Source organism: Aptenodytes forsteri, unplaced genomic scaffold (assembly GCF_000699145.1).
Source record: "Aptenodytes forsteri isolate BGI_AS27 unplaced genomic scaffold, ASM69914v1 Scaffold287, whole genome shotgun sequence".
NCBI classification, from domain to species: Eukaryota; Metazoa; Chordata; class Aves; order Sphenisciformes; family Spheniscidae; genus Aptenodytes; species Aptenodytes forsteri.
Window position 1 is genome coordinate 618,725 of NW_008794854.1, and position 18,195 is coordinate 636,919.

Sequence of the window (18,195 nt, forward strand, 5' to 3'; positions counted from 1 at the left end):
CTTGCTGTACCTGTTCCCTGTTGTGCTGTCTGTCACCTCTGGGAGCTGGATCAAGGATATCATTTTGCTGCACTGTGTAACACTACTGGTTTATGACATGATAAAATTATTGGTCGTGAGACTAATCTGGTATTTGCACTCGGCATTGCCGTCATCTCTGTGCCTTGGGAGCCACCTTTCAGAAACTATTAACATTTACTGTCTTTACCGTATTTTCTCCTCGGGGAACCAATCTGTGGCGGAAACACTTTCCCCCGCTCCTTCACCTTCCCTTTCTCCCTCAGGCTAGTTACAACAGCTCTTGAGAATTTTGAATATCCTTGGAATGTTCAAACCAGCACGTTCCTATTGCTATGTCTCCTGAATGTGGTTCAGGTCTTGTTTAGGGTTAAAGAACTATTTAAGAATACCATCCAGACATCTACCCCCACGACAGGCACTGCGGCTACTCAAACCCCAGCAACAGGCACTGCGGTTACTCCCCCGCATATCCAGTCACCAGATTTCCCTCAGAGACTTCCTGTGTTGGATGTAATTGATGCCGATTTAGTGATCTTCACTGGATTTTTTTTCCATGAACTTGTCCGATTTCTCCTTGAACCAGTGTAAACTTTTGATAACCTGGTAAGTTAAAGACAACCAGATGGGATACTAACCACATCATTCCCATGAATGTGCTGGTTATGGAACTACACTGATGGCATTATGTGGTTAAATGCTTTAATGAAAAATGATCCAACTACCCTTGAGCAGCCCTTTGACCTTTCTCTTAGTATTAGGTATTCATGGTTAGATAGCAGCAGCTAAATTTGTCTTTAAAAGCCTGCCACATATTTGTCCGTTGTTAAAGAATTCGGAATTAGTCGCTTTGGTTTTGTAGGCAGTGACTAACTGGTCTTTGAGAGCTCTGTCAGATACCAAGGCATCGAGCCATGAGTCCATGTGACAGTATTGGGTAGTGAAGTGTCCAAAGAGTGTATCTCACTTTTTTCATCCAAAGAGCTAGTGCTTCCATTAACTTCCCATATAAGTACCAGCAGGGGTGTCTTCCCTATGTGATCTGAAACACTTCAAGTGCTTTTTATGACCTCTGTTGGAATTTAATTATAGATTACCATTTCATTTGCATAATGTAAAATGTTGCCTGGAGAACAGCTGTGTAAAGCAGAGCTATTATAACTGGAAGTAGTAGTTTCTTGAGCATGTGCTTCACTGAGACTGACAAACTCCTATTTATCATTGCCCAGATCTATGGCAACACCAAGCCATCTGTCAAAGTTCCCTTTATTACTACTACCCCAGGTAGGTAAAGAGAGATTTCCTTTCCTTAGGTGCATGTAGGCTTTTCCTCTCAAACACCACAGCCTGATATATGCCATACAATGAATGTGCAGAATCAATGACTGCATTTAGACTCCTAGATTATGGGGCGCTTGCCAAAGCTGCGTGATAAAGAGACCAAGGTGCCAGGCCACCGAAATATAATCTGTGTCTTTGCTGTGCTTCTGTGAGAATGAAAAGTATGTCTTGACTGACCTCAGGAAGCTTTTCTGAGACCTAGGCTAGTTAGATCTGTCTCTTCTGCTTTTTAATGGAATTGGTGCCACGGGAAGGAGCACTCAAGAAAGCATCTGCTGATGATTTCACAATGCTGTGGTGCTGATCAGTAGTTAGATACGGGTCTAGGATTTCTTGGGAGTAAACAAATACATACATGTGATTCCCTCTGAGTTGTCAGTTAAACAACTTTAATGCTGCAGCAAGGACAATTTAATACTGTAACTCTTAGCCAAGGAGCAACATCTGGAGTCCAGATGCTGATGTTAAAGGAATATCTGCTGGAGAACACTTCTTGGCCTTGGGTGGGGGAAGCAGTCAAGGAGGAGAAAAAATGTGAAGCAGAAGTGTATTATTTTTTAATTATTTTAGAAAATTTTATGGAATTTTTCTAAGTTTTGGTACCTTTATACATGCAATGTTACCAGCGTCCATGAAATTAATTCCAAGTACCATGAGTATATATCTCTGCATGGAAGCCTATTTTCCTTTACAATAAAAAAATATATTCTGCCAAAGGAAGGTTTTGAAGAAAAGATGCAGCATGTTTGTAATGAAAGTGCTGTTCTGACCCCTGCAAGATCTTGCCTAGCTTGAACAACCACTTTTGATAGCAGCTAGAAATAATTATAGTTACTCCACCATTTGTATATAGAACATCAGCTTAAAGAGGCTGTTCAAGTAAGTGGGCACAAAAGATGCTTTTCATATAGGCAGCATTTCTGTTTATTTTGTCCTCATCCCGAAAAACAGAAATCCCATAAGATCTCTTCTCAGTGGCTCATTAAGAAAAAAATTCCTGTCCTGGTAGCTTATGTTTTGCCTCTCGTGACTAGGCAGTCTTCTTCAGTCACATACTTGCTTCTAGTAAGAAGTTGCAATAGATGTATCGTAGTTTTAGCCTGCTTCTTCCGGTGAAATCATCGGAGCATCAAACAGGTATTTCCTAGGCACATCCGATGACAAATAACCTAATGCTTCCAAACTGTATTAGCTGTGCCATGGCATTTCGAACATAATTCATCATTTTCTCTTATACTGGTTCCCAAGCAGCAGAATTTCCTTGTATACCTATTGCAGAGCATTGCAGGTGTTCAGTTCTACTGCCCGTTCTACTCTGATACAGGCTTGCTCTGTGGTGATTTTAATTCTGAAGCACAGGGTTTCATTTTAGCATCCACATAATTTTCATACTTAGAGAACTAAAGTCTGTATTTGAAATGCCTGATGGGCGTTCTGATTGCCTTGATAATTTGGTTCAGACAACACTGCCAGAGACATTCAAGAATACTCAGGTAAATTAATTTGTTCAAGCCCAATGGTTCTGAATAGCCCAGGAGCCACCTCAGCATTCCTGTAACACAGCATTTTTAAAATAATGTATTGGGCTTCATTATTAAGAAAAAAGGGGGCAAAGGAGAAAAAAAATAAGTAAATACAGGCGCATACCTTATGCTAAGGTATTCCATACCTCGTCTTAAGCAGTGTTTGACTACAGGGCAAATCATCAGAACAGATTTCTATCATTCAGTCTAAAGTAATAATTAGAGTTGCTGGCAGCAAAGTCCCAGAGAATCACAGAAAGCATGAAAGAAATTATGTCTAGGGAGAGTCCCTTGCCTGTGGCAAAGCAGCTGTATTTAAGTCATTCCTACAAATATATGTCTAACCTATTCTTAAATAGCCCGAGTGAAAGGAGTCTGAAAACCTGCCCAGGCAATATGTTCCCATGTTTCACTATTCTCACCATGAGAAAGGTTTTCCTAATATGTACCACAGATCTCCCTTGTTGTCACTGCTTATCCTACTGGACACGGAGCAAAAGGCCCTGTAAAAGCTCATTGTGTTCTGAAGACTGTGATGTGTTCCCTCAGTCTTCTTCCTCTAAATTAAATTACATAGGTTCTTCCAATCTTCCCATGCCTTTCCTGAAATGGGGGCCCAAAGCTAGGCATAATTCTCCAGCTAAGCAATGGCTAGTTCTGTTATTACTTGGGGTCAGCGACTTGAAGCAGGACATGCAACAAGGAGTGGAAACTGAAGGAGGCATCACAGCATTTTCCTTGTAGCAGAACCTAATAAGGTAACGGATTCTTTCTAAAGGCTGTGCCCCCAGCTGCCAGATCTGGTTGTAGATCTTGTCTGTGTTTTAACCCAATACCTTTGTGATATGGGTATGTACCAGACCCCTCCGCTGCCTGTGCCACCGTTTCTGTTCATAGGAAAAATGGAAAAGGAGTCTGCATTGTGATGGGCATCTGCTGTTCATTTTAAATGCAGGCCCAGCACATGAGATTTCCGTCTGGAGAGCTCGAGTCCGTTCTTAGGCATGTGAATTTCCCAGTGGAGTTTGGGATGTTGTGCAGTACGTTCTGTGAAGGGAAGAAAGTTAGCAGCAGTCACCAGAAAGAAGTACAGAATTAATGGTGTCCTGCTTAGAGCACAGGTTCATCTGTGTTGCCTTGGTGCTACGCAGAGGCTCAGATATGTGTGGCATGGGGAAAAATGCAGAGACAGGGCTCTTGATGCAAAATGCTGCATGACTAAGCAGCAAATAAGGGGATGAGCTAATGAGTAACTTGGCCAAATCTGAATGATGTTTAAGAGGATCTCAAAAAACAAGTCCCTGGATCCAGGACCATCAGTTTCTCAGTCCTTCTGAAAAATTATTGTCTCATTTGAGCTCCTGGGAAAAAAAAGATTTATAATAAAAAGTGTAATTGTCTCTGTAATATGGATAATGTATGAAGTGGTTTAAAACCATAGATACATGGTGTTATTTCCAAGTCTGAGTTGAAAGTGGTTATGTGAATAATAACATTTTTTCAAACAGCTATAATCTCTTATATAATCGTAGATACAATCTCTGAGGGGAATGGAAGAAGAGCTAGATGTTCTTCCTGGGACTTTTTATATATAATTGGTGTTCCTCATGGACCTGGGCATCCCCAATGCCATGTCATTCTTCTTCCTTGAAGTTATAGGAAGGTCTTGTAAGACACCTCCCCTTCTCTAGCTTCTTTCTTGTGTCATTCATTTGTCAGTATTATAACAGAAGCAACAACTGAAAAATTTCTGCTAGGATCTCTAGAGGTGCCCACAACACTTTGCACACTTGCAAACCTGACTAGAGACATCACAACAAAACACTACCTGTCCCTCCTCTCTCCCCCAGCATCCCCATACCTGATTTCCCTACCTTTTCCAATATATCTTTCTCCAACTTTGTTAGCACAGTTGTTTCCCTTACCATACCAGATTCAACTGTCCAGGATTCTTGGGTCCCTGCTTCATTTAACTAGCACTCTGAATGTCAGGCAGAAAAAAAGTGAAGTTTCTTACATATTTTTTTTTTAAACATAGCAAACGAGAAATTAAAATGAGGAAACTTGACAGCACCAAAGTACGGCCACTTAAATCTGAGCAGTTTCTTCGCATAGAGGACCATGACTTTGCATTGAGACCTGGATTTGGAGGTAAGCAGCACGTACCTGCGCTGTGCTGGTTAATAGTTTATCCTCTCTCTGGAAGTTTACCTAAACTCTGTCCAGCAGTGTCACTTAAAATTGAATGACAGACTTAACTGCAGCTCACCTCTTTCGTTGTGCTCCAGGAAGTAAAGAAAGAAGAAATCCAGAAGTACTTGAAGGCAGGCAAGGGACTTTTTTGTGTTTAGCATATCAATAGGAGAAACTGTTCAAATTGTCTCCTTTTCAGAACTAATTTTAAAAAATATTATTAGAATAGGATTCTTTGAGAACAGTGATTAAGGTATCCCTGTAAACTGCATAGTCTAGCAGCAATTAGCAAATTACTTAGTCATTGAATTTGTTTTGAGAGATTGAAATGAACCATCAATTCCTAAATCTGTTTGCTCTGTACAAAATTAAAAAACTACCCACAGGCGTTCAGTTTATTACCATGTCGTTTCTGTGTTGTTGGGCACTATGATGATTATTTCTTCATTTAACTAAATTGCATGTGGATAAAGGGAGTATTCAATGGGACGTTCACAGTTCGGATTCAATTTTGACTCTCCGAATTCATGAAAGGTAAAATGAGAAAGCTGGTTCACTAATAAGCTTTGTCTGAGCCTTTGCATCACCAGTTCCATGTTCATGATTCATGAAAATAGGCTGAACTGCTCTGGATTATGAAGCCAAAATAAAATATATGAGGACCAATAATCAGCTGTGTAAACAAACATAAATCTCAGAGGCTAGCTGAAGTCTGTGGAGCTATTCTTGTTGACACCAGCTGCTGGGATCTGGGGCCTGGCAAGCGTGCCAGGAGGGAGACCTGGGGTAAGAAAAGCCTCTCTGGATGCACTGGGAGAATGTGAAAGGGTTTCTTGTTACCCTAGAAATTCTGTCTTGTCAGAGAGCAAAAATCTTGTCTGATTTTGAACAATAGTTGAGATATGTCTGTTTCCTGACAACAAAAGTCAGGATACCTCTTGCCTAATCTTTTCCATGAAAGCAAACAGTTTGGGCTGTACTTTATCCCTGGATCATCCCACAAAGCAATACTTACGATGTACATAAAAGCAGCTTTCAGAATATACCCTGTGTTCTGGCAGTTGTAATTTTCCACAGGCAGTGAGGATTTTTTTACACCCAGCAAATCTGTACCAGGCTTTTTCCCCTTGTCCTTTTATTTTCAGATGACTAGTCATAGAGCCCATTCAATTCCTATTGAAGCCAGCTGTAGTTTTCCCATTGACTTCATTGCACAGGCCTCTCAATAATCACATTGCCATGGGTATGATTTCAGCTGTACTCCTGTCTTTCAGAAATAGCTTTCAGCAGAAGAGTGCATCAGCTTTGCTTCTCTTCTATCATCCACGTGCCGTAGTGGCATGGGAGGCACTTTCTTCAATCACATCCAATAGTTCACACACTTCCAAATTTTCAGAACTCTCTTAATATGTGGAATACTTATGTGTGAATCTCTCTAAGACTAAAACATAGATCCATTAACATTTTTACAGCACACAGTGAAAAAAATCTCAGTGAAATGAATGTCAATCCCAAATTTATAGTCCATTATTCCTATCTTACCATTGATTTCAGTGATGTTACAGAAGTAAAGAATGGTTTGTTTTTCACAGGAGGCAGGTTAATAAGGCAGCAGCAGAGACTTAGTACACAAGTGTGACCTCATCAGAGGACAAAACTCACCAACCGAAACATGAATCTGAATAACATACCCAGAATTATTGTATGACAGCAGAGACAGAGTATGGGTTTCTCTGAAGAACGCTAATGATTAAGTGTGCAGCAGAAGGAAACTTAACTAGAGGAGAAGGTGAAATTAGAGACACCATTCTACAGTCATTGCCATGGCAGTCATAACATAGCCCTGAACTGCATAAAGACGTACAACACTGTGGCTTTGTATATTTAAAGCAGGTGAAATTTTGGGTTTGTTTTTATCAAATCTAATGAAGCATTTCAGTACTGTGATTCATGAAGGGCTTGTATCTGTCACATGCCACAGTGCATGATTTATTCAGCTCAGCACAATGCATCAACTCACAATACTGATGGGAGAAAAAAGAACTGGGTCAAAACAGCTGGGTGAAAAACAACTATTTAAAAATTATTCGCTACCTTTAGAAGAGGGACAATTTTTTGCCCTCTCCTATACCCCCTTGCGATTTTCTGCATATGTCAGGGACTTAGAATGACAGGTTTTGTTAATCTAGCTCCACTGTGCCCCTTTCCCTGAGAAGGTCAATCATCCTTTGCACCAGTTTGGGAGAAAAAGCAGCTGGAAAATTCATGCTGTTTTGAACCTGCTGGAGATCCCTCAGTTCAGGGAACTCCTACATCTGAATCTGGCTTGTTTGATTTCATTTAGCCCCATACATGCAAAGTAAATGAGGCAGACTACAGGATCCGGAGTTTTTAGTATTTATAATAAAGTAACAAAAGAAAAACAGGGAGAGCACATGCTGAATTTGATTTGTAAACTGAGCAAACATGCACAGGAAAAAAAATGGGGGAAATGGATGTAGAACTGTTGGATACTGATGCTACCAGCTGCAGTGTTACTGGAAATAATTGTGACTTTGCTCACATGACTGGTTGCTTTCTCATGAAAGTATATCACTGCTCTGTGGAGGTAAGAGATCCTTTTTTTGACCAAATGGACACAACTCTGCTGTCGTCTATGTGAGTGTGTTTTGGCATTCTTCTGTTGATTGCAATGCCATTCCAGCTGCACAATCAGAATTCGACTCTCTGACTGTTGATTTTAAAATTTAGTCCTGACATTGTCCATTTATTAACAGATTAGAGATCAAAATCTGAGAAGCATACTGTGTCAAGATGAAGAAAAACCAGCAAGCTGCTAGCAAGCTGTTTCTACGTTTTTGCTATAGAAATGCTACTTTGTCTGCCGTTCATTATACAGTGAGGTTGAGTGAAGCAAACCAATAAGTCAGTACACCCAAATGTTCTTTAAAAAACTAAACTTACATTGTTACATTGCACTTATTCTCTAAGCCAGGCTCTTGGGTTGTTGTTTGGGGGGGGCAGGGGGTTGGTTTTTTTTTCCTTTCCTGGATTTTTTTGTTTGTTTGGTTTTTGTTTTTTGTTTTGTTGCCTTCTATGTAATGTTGTGGCCCTCTTTTGTTTGGAAGTCTCCAATAGATGGACCCCACTGATGCAAACAGGTATGGACCAGCATAGTGATTTGAGTAATTCCACTAGACATTGGACTAGGAGCACGCATGTTTCCTTTGCTCAAACAGCTTTACCAGCTGCATCAGTGAACATTGTAGGAATTATGTTTAGTCCTTTCTGCTTCCAGAAGCACTGATAAAGACCAGCAGATGGGTATGTTAGGGGTCCTGCAATGGTATAATAATGCTTGCCAGTTCTGGTAAGGTTGTCTGTCTGCATAGGTCCTACCAAAGGAAACAAAAGACTGTCAGTAGACTAAGAGTCAGATCTTTTAATGACATATATCTTTGTACTACTATGGCCTAAAGTACTTCAAGTGATTTTTCAGTAGCCTGCTAAACTGACAATCTGTGAGAAGATAGCTTAAATTTGGACTGGAGAAAAAGTAAGAAATTAAATTATGTTGCCAGCACTTCTTGGAATGGCCATCCCCATGTTTTAAACTCAGTGAGAAAGGGTGAGCACAGGCCAATATCAGACAATGAACAGAGACTTCTAGCCACTCAGATCTGAGGGCCACGATGCAGGCTGCCTTAGCAGCCAAAACTGTGTACGTTGAGAGAAGTGTTAGAGTGAATCCTTAGAAATCCTTTAAAGTTACTTTCTTTTCTACTATACATCTATTTATCTAGATCCTATTATTTTCTGAACTATCTTATTTCAAAATAGTGGCAGAAGTCATTGGTGTGAGCTCTTGGTTTCCTGAGTTCTGTCTCCAGTTCCTAAAAATTAACATTGCCATTAAAAAAAATCTTAGACTACCATATAGAGGAGGTCATTCTTTTGTTCCTCTGTACCTTGGTTTTCCTGTCAGTAAAACCCTTCCACGCACTCTCTGAACTATTTTGCAATCTAAAGATTATGGAACTGCATGATCATTGTCATTGTGTACATGCAAGTTCTCACTCTGTGTGTGTGTATATATATATATATAAAAGTATGACAACTTTATTTTTCTTTTACATTGTGGTCTTAAGGACCTGTCATTTCCTATGCTAACAGTGGGCTAGTTAAAGAAGTTTTAAAAATGGTTATCATCTCTGCTTTGTCAACCAATATAGAGGATAATAACATTAGCAAGTAATAGAAATGATGGAAAAGAATTTAGTAGCATTTAGCTGGTCAAGAGGTAACAGTCTTTCTAGACAGTTTGCATCCCAATCTGCAATTAAGGATAATCTTAATTCCAAATTTTCAGAGGATCAGAGATCCCGTTAGCTCACTCCCCCTTATGTTTCCTCCTTCCTCAAGCTAAATTAGTAACATTTAAATTCATCTAAAGGTAAAAGGGGGGGGAAAAGGAAAGAAAATAGGGCCCAATGAGTGTTCAAAAAATGCTGCAATTCTAATAGCTCTTTGCCACCAAGTTGTTTTCTGCACCACAGCCCTCCCTGAAAGGTCAGAAATATCTTCTCACTGTGGTAGAGAAGACTCGCTCTGATGAAAGTGGAATGGCTTTTTCTTATGTGTTACTGGAAGGAATAGCTGGGGTCCAGAACAGGAGGGAAATATTTTCGTAATTTGCAAGACCTCTAATAGGCTCCTTCTCCTGGATTTTTTTCTCTTACATTGCTAATTCTTCCATTCCAAGAGTTGGCTACTGCTAATACCAGTCCACCTTCATTCCTCATAAATAAGAAAGAAACAGTAACAAGAAGAAAATACCATTGCCAGTAATTCTCCTGTTTCACTCATTGCCAGAGGAAAGTAAATACACCCACATAGCTTTACTTCCCTGGGGCTTGTTTACATTTCTATCTGGTTTTCTTCCTCTACAGGCCCACAAGCCTTTTTTAGAAGAAAGTACTCCTATAGACCTTAATCCTTCCCTGGTGTCACTCTCCTGCTGGGAGCTTTCTGTAGACCTAGATTTTTTCCAGCATACAGTTACAAAGCCAACTGGGATGCAGTGGCTGGTTTTTCTAAATTCAACATTTATCTAACGGAATTTCAGGTGCAATCCACTGTGTGTTCGAAGGTCTGACTATTACAAAAATACTGTAGAATTCACTAAACCAGTCATTATTACTGTAGAAATTGATCCTAAAATGCTAAAAGGATATCCTTTTCACGTAATATCCGTTCTAAAAAGGGTATTGTAGAATTTGCCTGCCGTACTAACTATTAAAAAAATTCCATGCTCATCAAGGAATTCTTTTGCTATGTTTAAACCTTTAAAATAAAAGACTGGAAATGGCTTGTGTGAAGATAAACCCATCTGAAAACAATTCTGTTTTTTCTGCTGAGGAGTAATTATCTTGAAAATCTGTGGAGCCTCCATTGTGAAAATCACTAATCCCTCTAAAATAATGATTTGTAGCAATGCTCCAGAAGCAACTGAAGCTGCTCAATTTAATAACAAAATCCTCTCTGTCATCCCCAGTTTTGTCATACTGGGAGATAAAAATAACAGCTTTGCTATGGTTACTTTTTTCCAAAGTGAATTTGATGTTGTTGCCTGATGGTCAGCCAGAGATTGAAATTCTCAATATACTAGGGAGAAAGCTGTGGTGCAGACATAGGGGTAGACAAATCACTTCACTATTCTGGCTGGTTTAGGATCCTTTCCAATGCTTATTGAAATGCTATTTTTTAAAAACATGCAATCGTGGTAAAACAAATCCAAGTGATGAAGAAATTACAGTTCTCAGCAACCTGTTCCAAATAGTTAATTATTACTGTTTCTAGTGGAGTTGGTTTTTAATCACAGAAAGAAATGTTCCCAGAAAACTGCAAAGCTCAGAAGGCCTAGAGCAGTGTAAGGCCAATATGTATCTTATGGGGGTGGTGGTGTTGGCAACAGAAATATAAAAATGCTTCAGATCAGAAAAGTGAACGGCACACTGAAGTGACCGGGGTTGCATATATGTGCAGTGTTTAGTGTCTTTATCATCTACTTATATTTGTTGCCAAAGTAGAGTAAGAATAGGAAGAAAATACTTGCAGCTGCTATGATCTGTCAATAATAAGTCAGGGCTGGGGTCAGGGGATGTAGTTTAATAATTGTCTGTGGTGAATGCTAGACTGAACAGTATTTTCTCATTAAGCAGCATGAGTATGGTCTTTGGCCTTTCAGATAGAGAACAGGAATCTCTTTTTAAGGAGTCTGTTCCACAGTTCTAGCATTTCTACCTAATCAGGAACAAATTTCATTGTAACAGTTCCCTTTTTATTTAATTCACTTTAGAACTATCCACTATATTTCTCCTGGCCATAGCTTTTGATCTTTTATGCTATTCAGTGTCCCCACTGACTTGGTTTTATAACAGTTCCCAACTTAGTGCAAGCTGTCCTTTGAAAGAATCAAGTGCCTCTGTGTGTATTTATGTGTAACTGGCACTTCAGTTTGTGTGCATGTAACCAACGTAATCATAAGCTGCCACTAATTTCTAGTTCTGTGATCAGTTCCTTTATATCTGCCCAGATGAGGTGAATTACTGAATGAAATTGTGCCCACGCTGGAATAGTGCTTGTTGGGGTAGGAAATTGTAATTTTTGCAAATCCCAAGAAAGTATTAGGACTGCCATCATCACATTTTGAGCACCTGTCACTAAGAAAAACCTTTTCCTCGCTACACATGATATATGGCTTAGAAAGCCCGTCATCCTATTCTGTGATATGATTTGTGGGTAGCTCCTTGCCTGTTTGAAGAATGTTGATGGTAGACATTTAACTTTATTTGCTTTAGATTTGTCCTTGACTCATAAACTGGTAAAGCTGTTGTTTTATGTAGAGAGCTGCTCCCCTCTCCTCCCCTTCCACCCACATAATTCTATATAAATAGGACTAAACCCACTGTTTTTAACACGCTAGTCAAGCAAATCATCCCCCAAAGTTTTAGTAATAGCAGTTAAGATCAAATATACACCCAGATATGAGCACTTCCAGGATATCCTACCATGTGCCTCTGCCATAGTCCCAGGGTGAGAGTGCGGACACACCTACAATACCAAGAAGTTGAAGCTTCCTGGTGGGTAAGGTTAGATAATACACAGTTCATCTGCCTATTTGCAGTCGCTCTAAGCAACCCTGGTAACCAACAGGCATTTTCAAGGCACAAACCGCCTCACCCCAATCTAGAATGTGCCTGTTACACTGCACGGATTTTAAAGGGAGCCAAGGGCTGAGGCCAGATTTCTATCTTCAATGCTGTTCACATGTTAGTCAGCTTTCGTACTGATCGTGCTCCTAGCCTGGAGCCCTCTGCTTCTACAGCTAGCCTGCTCCCTGAGCCACCCTGCCTTGTGTAGAGCTAGCTCAGGTGTCAGCTCTGCCATGTAGGCTTGTCCTGTTTCACCATGCAAATGAGGAGCTTGATAGACAACACCTCATCTTTCTGCGGTGTTTGCATTTAAATGATGTGTGAATGCTATTTGTGAACGATGTTCACACATCATGTGTAAATCCCACAATGACTTCTACTTAGGCTAAACCTGTCTTTAGTTTACAAGATAGTTTAGATTTCAATGGAATACTGAGAAGATGACTCCAGTCAGATTACAACCAGGCATTTTGGTACCCATACTTGGTACAAGTTGGTATTTAGCATAAGTAAACTATTTGTGTGATGTGGTCAAAACAAAGACAAGAAGTAGTCAAAACTGGTTTAGGAGAGGCATAAAAATTTTTATTGGTTTGTGTGAAGAAGCCTGGCTGGATATATACATTGATACTCTTGTGTGTCAACCTCTAGGGCAGATGTCTCCTGTTGCCTCTAGTCTCCAAAAGAAGCAGCATTTTCCCAAGTGCTGTCCAGTGTTTTACTAATAAACCAATTGACTGAACTTTGCTGTCTGGAGTCCTGAATTTTGTTTTGAGCTCTGGCCAACAGATTGAGCAATGCACTCCTCTCAGAGGGAGATGTGATTTCCAAGCCAGACAGCACAGCTCTTCTCAATGCTGAAACATGCTCCTGTGTGTCCTGCTAACTCTGAACACATTTTACCTTGCTTTCCCCTGCACAATGCATCTTCATTTGTTCTGTGCAGGGTCAAACCCTCCATTAAAAAATACAAGTCAAATCAAGAGATTACAGAACCAGATTTTAAAATACCTCAAAAATAGTTCAAGATCTCTACTGGTAAGAACTGGAAGCAGCTGTGTAATCCTCGAGGGCTGCTATTTTAAGGATAATTCCAAAAAGAGACACAGTATTGTGGCTGGTTATCAGGAGAGTGATATTTCTGGACTATTTTGGCTTGACACTGATAAAAGGAAAAGACAAGTTAAAAAAGTTGTTGTTATCTCCTGCTGTTCAGACTTCTTTGTACTCATGTTTTGAATCAGGTTATTTTAAATGTGTACTTTAAAAATATTTTAACTGACGATTTTTAACAAATGTAATTGGAATCCCATGTACAATAATTACTGTCGATTTTCATGCCAAATGTAGAATATTATTCGGGGGGGGCAGTGTATACACGTATATGCACACATCTCTCTCCTCTCCCTCCTCCCTAAGGAAGTGATTAGTCAATTGCTTTAGAGGAATGACTTGCTTGCTGAAAATTACACAGGTACATAACCCATATAGAACTAGATCCTTCATTCTAGATACTGTACACTGAAGAGACTGGAAATAATTTTATATTTTGCTGTAATTTTTAACTGATTTTTAGTCACTTTATTGTAAAAATGCAAATATGGTTTTATAATTTGTTCATTCAGATCCCATTGTGTTATAAACTCACAGCCTTTTTCAGTGGCATGAAATAGTGGGGTAGTGTATAAAATAAAGTCACCTAGCGCAGTTTGGTATGTATTGTACTTGATAATAAATTATGTACTCAGTAACACACAACACTCCATCACAACATGTATGTGTACAGCTTTTCCCTTACGAGGTAGTGAGCAAGCAATCCTTTTTCACAAATATCTGTGCCAAACTTTGAATAGTTAAGTAACTAAAGATAATTAGGAGGCATAATAGATATTTTGTTTATAAGTGTGGGAATAAGCATTGGAACTGGTAAGTAAGCTTTGCAATCTTTGATGTATTTGATATATTTACTTAGCTTTTCCCTATGACAGTTCTAAATAGCACTCCAAGAAGTTCATTAGCTTTGGCACCACAAGGAAGCTGTCACTGCTGTCCAAATTGCAATGCCAATAACAACTAGTCTGGCTGCAAAAAGATCACTGAAGATTTTGTACTTATTTTTACAACTGTTCAGCATCGGGTTTTACTTTGTTGCCATGGACTTTCTCATTCAGTGTACTAAGGTGGACAGACCATAGTAAATGCTGGGATGGGGTACTCTCTGTATGTTGCTAATACACAGGCTTCCCTTTAAAAATATGGATTTATGCTCCTCATCACTCTTTCATTCTGTTACATTGAAGGGTCGCCAATACCTGTGGGCATTGATGTGCAGGTAGAAAGCATTGACAGCATATCTGAAGTTGACATGGTAAGTTGGTTAGTAGAACTGGAATAAAGAATTTCAGCCAAAATTCAGGGTCTCAGAAACATCCAGCTGGATGATATAGAATAATACAGTTAAAGAAAGCAAACCCTTAAAGAGCACAACCTTGCCTTGAAGCATGCAAGTCATTCTAATTTAAACTAGTAAGTGTTATATAGGAGCACATGTTGAATTTCTCCCTGGGCAAGAGGAACAGATCAGAGTGGATAGTGCTCTGATTTGAAAAAGCCAACCATTCAGTAAGCCCCATGAGCTTCCACATGAGCTCTTAGTGCTCTGCACGTTAGATGATGAGGCTTCGTGTCCTTTGCTTCCTTTGCTTATGCAGATCTGAATATTCCCATCATTTCTGGCATGGGTGGAGCCATGGAAATAGAAAAAACAGTTCCAGGAATGGTCCTAGGAAGGAGACACCCTCACTGCAGTCAAGGACCTGTAGCACTGGAATGCAGGCTGTTCATTCCTCGGCCGAAATTGTCACCACTGATGCCACCCAGACACTAGTGCCAAGTTGCTCTGTCCTAGAATAGCAGGGCATGTTAACTTTGCAGAGAGATCTCATTTACAACATCTTTTCACAGTGAGTGTAGCTCTAGTCGTAGGTGTTGAGTTTGCAATGGGATCTGTCAGTATGAACCCCTGCATTCCTTTGCAAACCTACCCAAATCATAAAATCATATTACAGGGGCATAAAATCATATTACAGGGGAATATCTAAGTATCTTCCCAGTATTCTTATCAGAAGTAATTGTTCTACTGAGATAAATGATGTCTGCCTAATAATGCAAAAGTTATATAGGTGAGCACAGAGCAGTCAGGCTGTGCAGAAGCTCAGACCGGGTTTGCAGCATCCTCTCCGTCTCTTTCCACATGTATATTTGCAGTCATGTTATTTCTCTAAATAGGATGATAAAATATTTGTAACAATCTTTCATATTAAAAAAAATTGTAATTCTTGTAAAATTGGATTGTTTACTCTTATGAAATTCATCATATTGTTTCTTTATGATGCATTTCATTCATAAATGTACTAATCTAAACCCCCTGTGCAATATTTGTCCAAAATGGACAGATTAATGGATTTTACAAATTGACTTAATGCTCATGAAGAACTCAAATTAATCCCTTTGTAAAGGAACCACAGTCCATTCTGGGAAAAGCTTGTGAAGGTTTCCAAAGGAAACCTGTTTCCATTTGGCTTTAGTTGGTTTTAAAGTTTCTTTATCACTTCACTGATGGCCCAATCCAGCAGACCACTGAAATCTGTAAAAGTTTTATGTAAGTATAAACAAAGTATGAACCTCAGACTCGAACACCAGTGATAAGGCAAACAGCCCATATCTGAAAGGTAGTTCTAATCTCTATTTAAACTCATGGAGTGGCGTTTGATGCCTCTCATTGAGGATCCTCCAGATAATGTCCAGAGAAGAAATTGATCCTTTGCATGAGTTGATTACTTTGTACTGTTTTCTACTGTATGTGAATAAAACAAGCATTGTCTTCTTTTATTTTTAATTAAACAAAGGACTTCACAATGACTTTATATCTCAGACATTACTGGAAGGATGAGAGACTTTCATTTCGTAGTAACAGAAACAAAAGTATGACTTTTGATGGAAGACTGATAAAAAAGATCTGGGTACCTGATGTATTTTTTGTACACTCCAAGAGATCTTTCATCCATGATACAACTGTGGAAAACGTCATGCTCCGAGTATACCCTGATGGCAATGTACTCTTCAGTCTACGGTAAGAACAATACCCTTTATAAGAAAATACGTGACTGCAATTGTGGACCAGTAGTCTGTACAGCGAGAAATTACTGGAAATACTTGCCGTTAAGATTCTGATACTGGACTGACATTAATCCCCTGGCATCAGATAATGGGAACTGGTGACCAGGGTACCAGTGGGAAAATAAATTTAGGATTGATAACATGTAGATAACATATTTTTCTATCATTCACATATTGTTTCCTGTCACAGGATAATGGCAGTTTTTTCATCTGTTGTAAATAACACTGAAGTTTATCAAGTGTTAATTCATTGCCAGTGGTTTTAGCAATATTGCAGTAGTTTTACTGTTGAGTACAGTAAAGCCCCAAATTATTAGCAAAAAACAAATGTGTTTTTTTCTCCTCTGAGTCTTTTAAAACTGTCTGTCTCAGCTACTTTCACCCTGGGATACCTGTAAACATGCCATTGATATTAATCGGGGCTCCAGATAGGCACGGAGGGCAGATTATTGGTGCTGATACCAGCAATGTTAGGTAGGCGTGTTGTGTGACTACAGGGAACTGCAAAGTGAAATAGCAATTCCAGGACTGGAACAGCAAGGTCATTAAATGTGTCTCCCTTCTGTCTACATGTTATTGCTTTTCTTTATGAAGCAGATTTGGATGATGTGGCAGAAATAGTTTTAATGGAGGAATTTCCGCCCTAGGGTAAAGGCCCTGAGGCCTGTGCATTGCAGAAATCACATTAATTAGGCCTGTGCACAGAGGTGATATTTCACTGAATCTGGGTAGTCTGAAGATTTATGCAAGTACCTGAGATTTTGGCTATGTAATAATTGTTCCTACAAGTAATGAATTTATCTACCCTTTCATGAAGACATGCGGAAACCCTCACAACAACAGCTGTACACCACTTTAAAATAGCGTGTGTTCAAGAATCACACTGACCAGTAAGAAACAATGAGGTGAAGTATGCATTTTGTCGCTATATTCATTTCCATGCTTCATGAGAGAGAGAGGGATCAGGGGAACTACACTACTACACTAAGGCTTACAGCAGTGGTTCTCCATGTGAGGGGTATGACATACATTCAGCTAGGGGAAGGAAGAGTGGCGAAGAGGCATAAGATGGGCAAACACACTCTGTCAGCTTGCTGGAGAGGTAAAGCGTCATCAAGATTAACAGCAAGAAATCGTGCACAAATAGTTACAAACCAAAGGGAGCATGTGATGGGAAGGACAGAAATGGAGAGAAAGAAAAAAGCGAGATTGGAGGGAAGGAAAAGGAGGAGGTAGAGCTGAGGGACAGACACAGTGTGAATCGATTTGCTCTGTTTGCTCATTGCTCAGAATCCCCTCTGTGATGGGAGCCCTTGCCCTGTGTCCTGCATCACATTTGCAAGCTGGTGCTCTACTTTTCTTCCTTGCCCTCATCCTCTCTACTCCCACAGTTATCTTTCCCTAACCCTGCATTACCAGATGGTGTGTACTGGGTGACTCCTCCTTGCTCTGACAGGTGAGCTTGCAGCCAGCCTCACCTTCCTGTGCCGGTGAATAGCAAAGCCCCAAAATTCCTACCAAACCTGTGGATTTCTTCCTGGTGTCCTGGTTTTGGCTGGGATAGAGTTAATGTTCTTCCTAGTAGCTGGTACAGTGCTGCGTGTTGGATTTAGGTTGAGAATAACATTGATAACACACCAATGTTTTAGTTGTTGCTAAGTAGTGCTTACACTAGTCAAGGACTTTTCAGCTTCCCACGCTCTACCGACCGAGAAGGCTGGAGGTGC

General features: G+C 39.8%; 1 protein-coding gene across 1 annotated transcript in view; it reads left to right on the top strand.

Annotated features, from left to right (window-relative positions):
* The window catches only part of GABRR3 (gamma-aminobutyric acid type A receptor rho3 subunit), a 32,762-nt gene that overhangs the window by 3,848 nt on the left and 10,719 nt on the right, over nucleotides 1–18,195 (top strand). Inside the window, exons 2-4 of the mRNA XM_009274565.1 lie at nucleotides 4,921–5,033; nucleotides 14,590–14,657; nucleotides 16,198–16,421. Of these exons, the coding sequence (XP_009272840.1) occupies nucleotides 4,921–5,033; nucleotides 14,590–14,657; nucleotides 16,198–16,421 (405 nt within the window). The remainder of the gene's footprint in view (nucleotides 1–4,920; nucleotides 5,034–14,589; nucleotides 14,658–16,197; nucleotides 16,422–18,195) is intronic.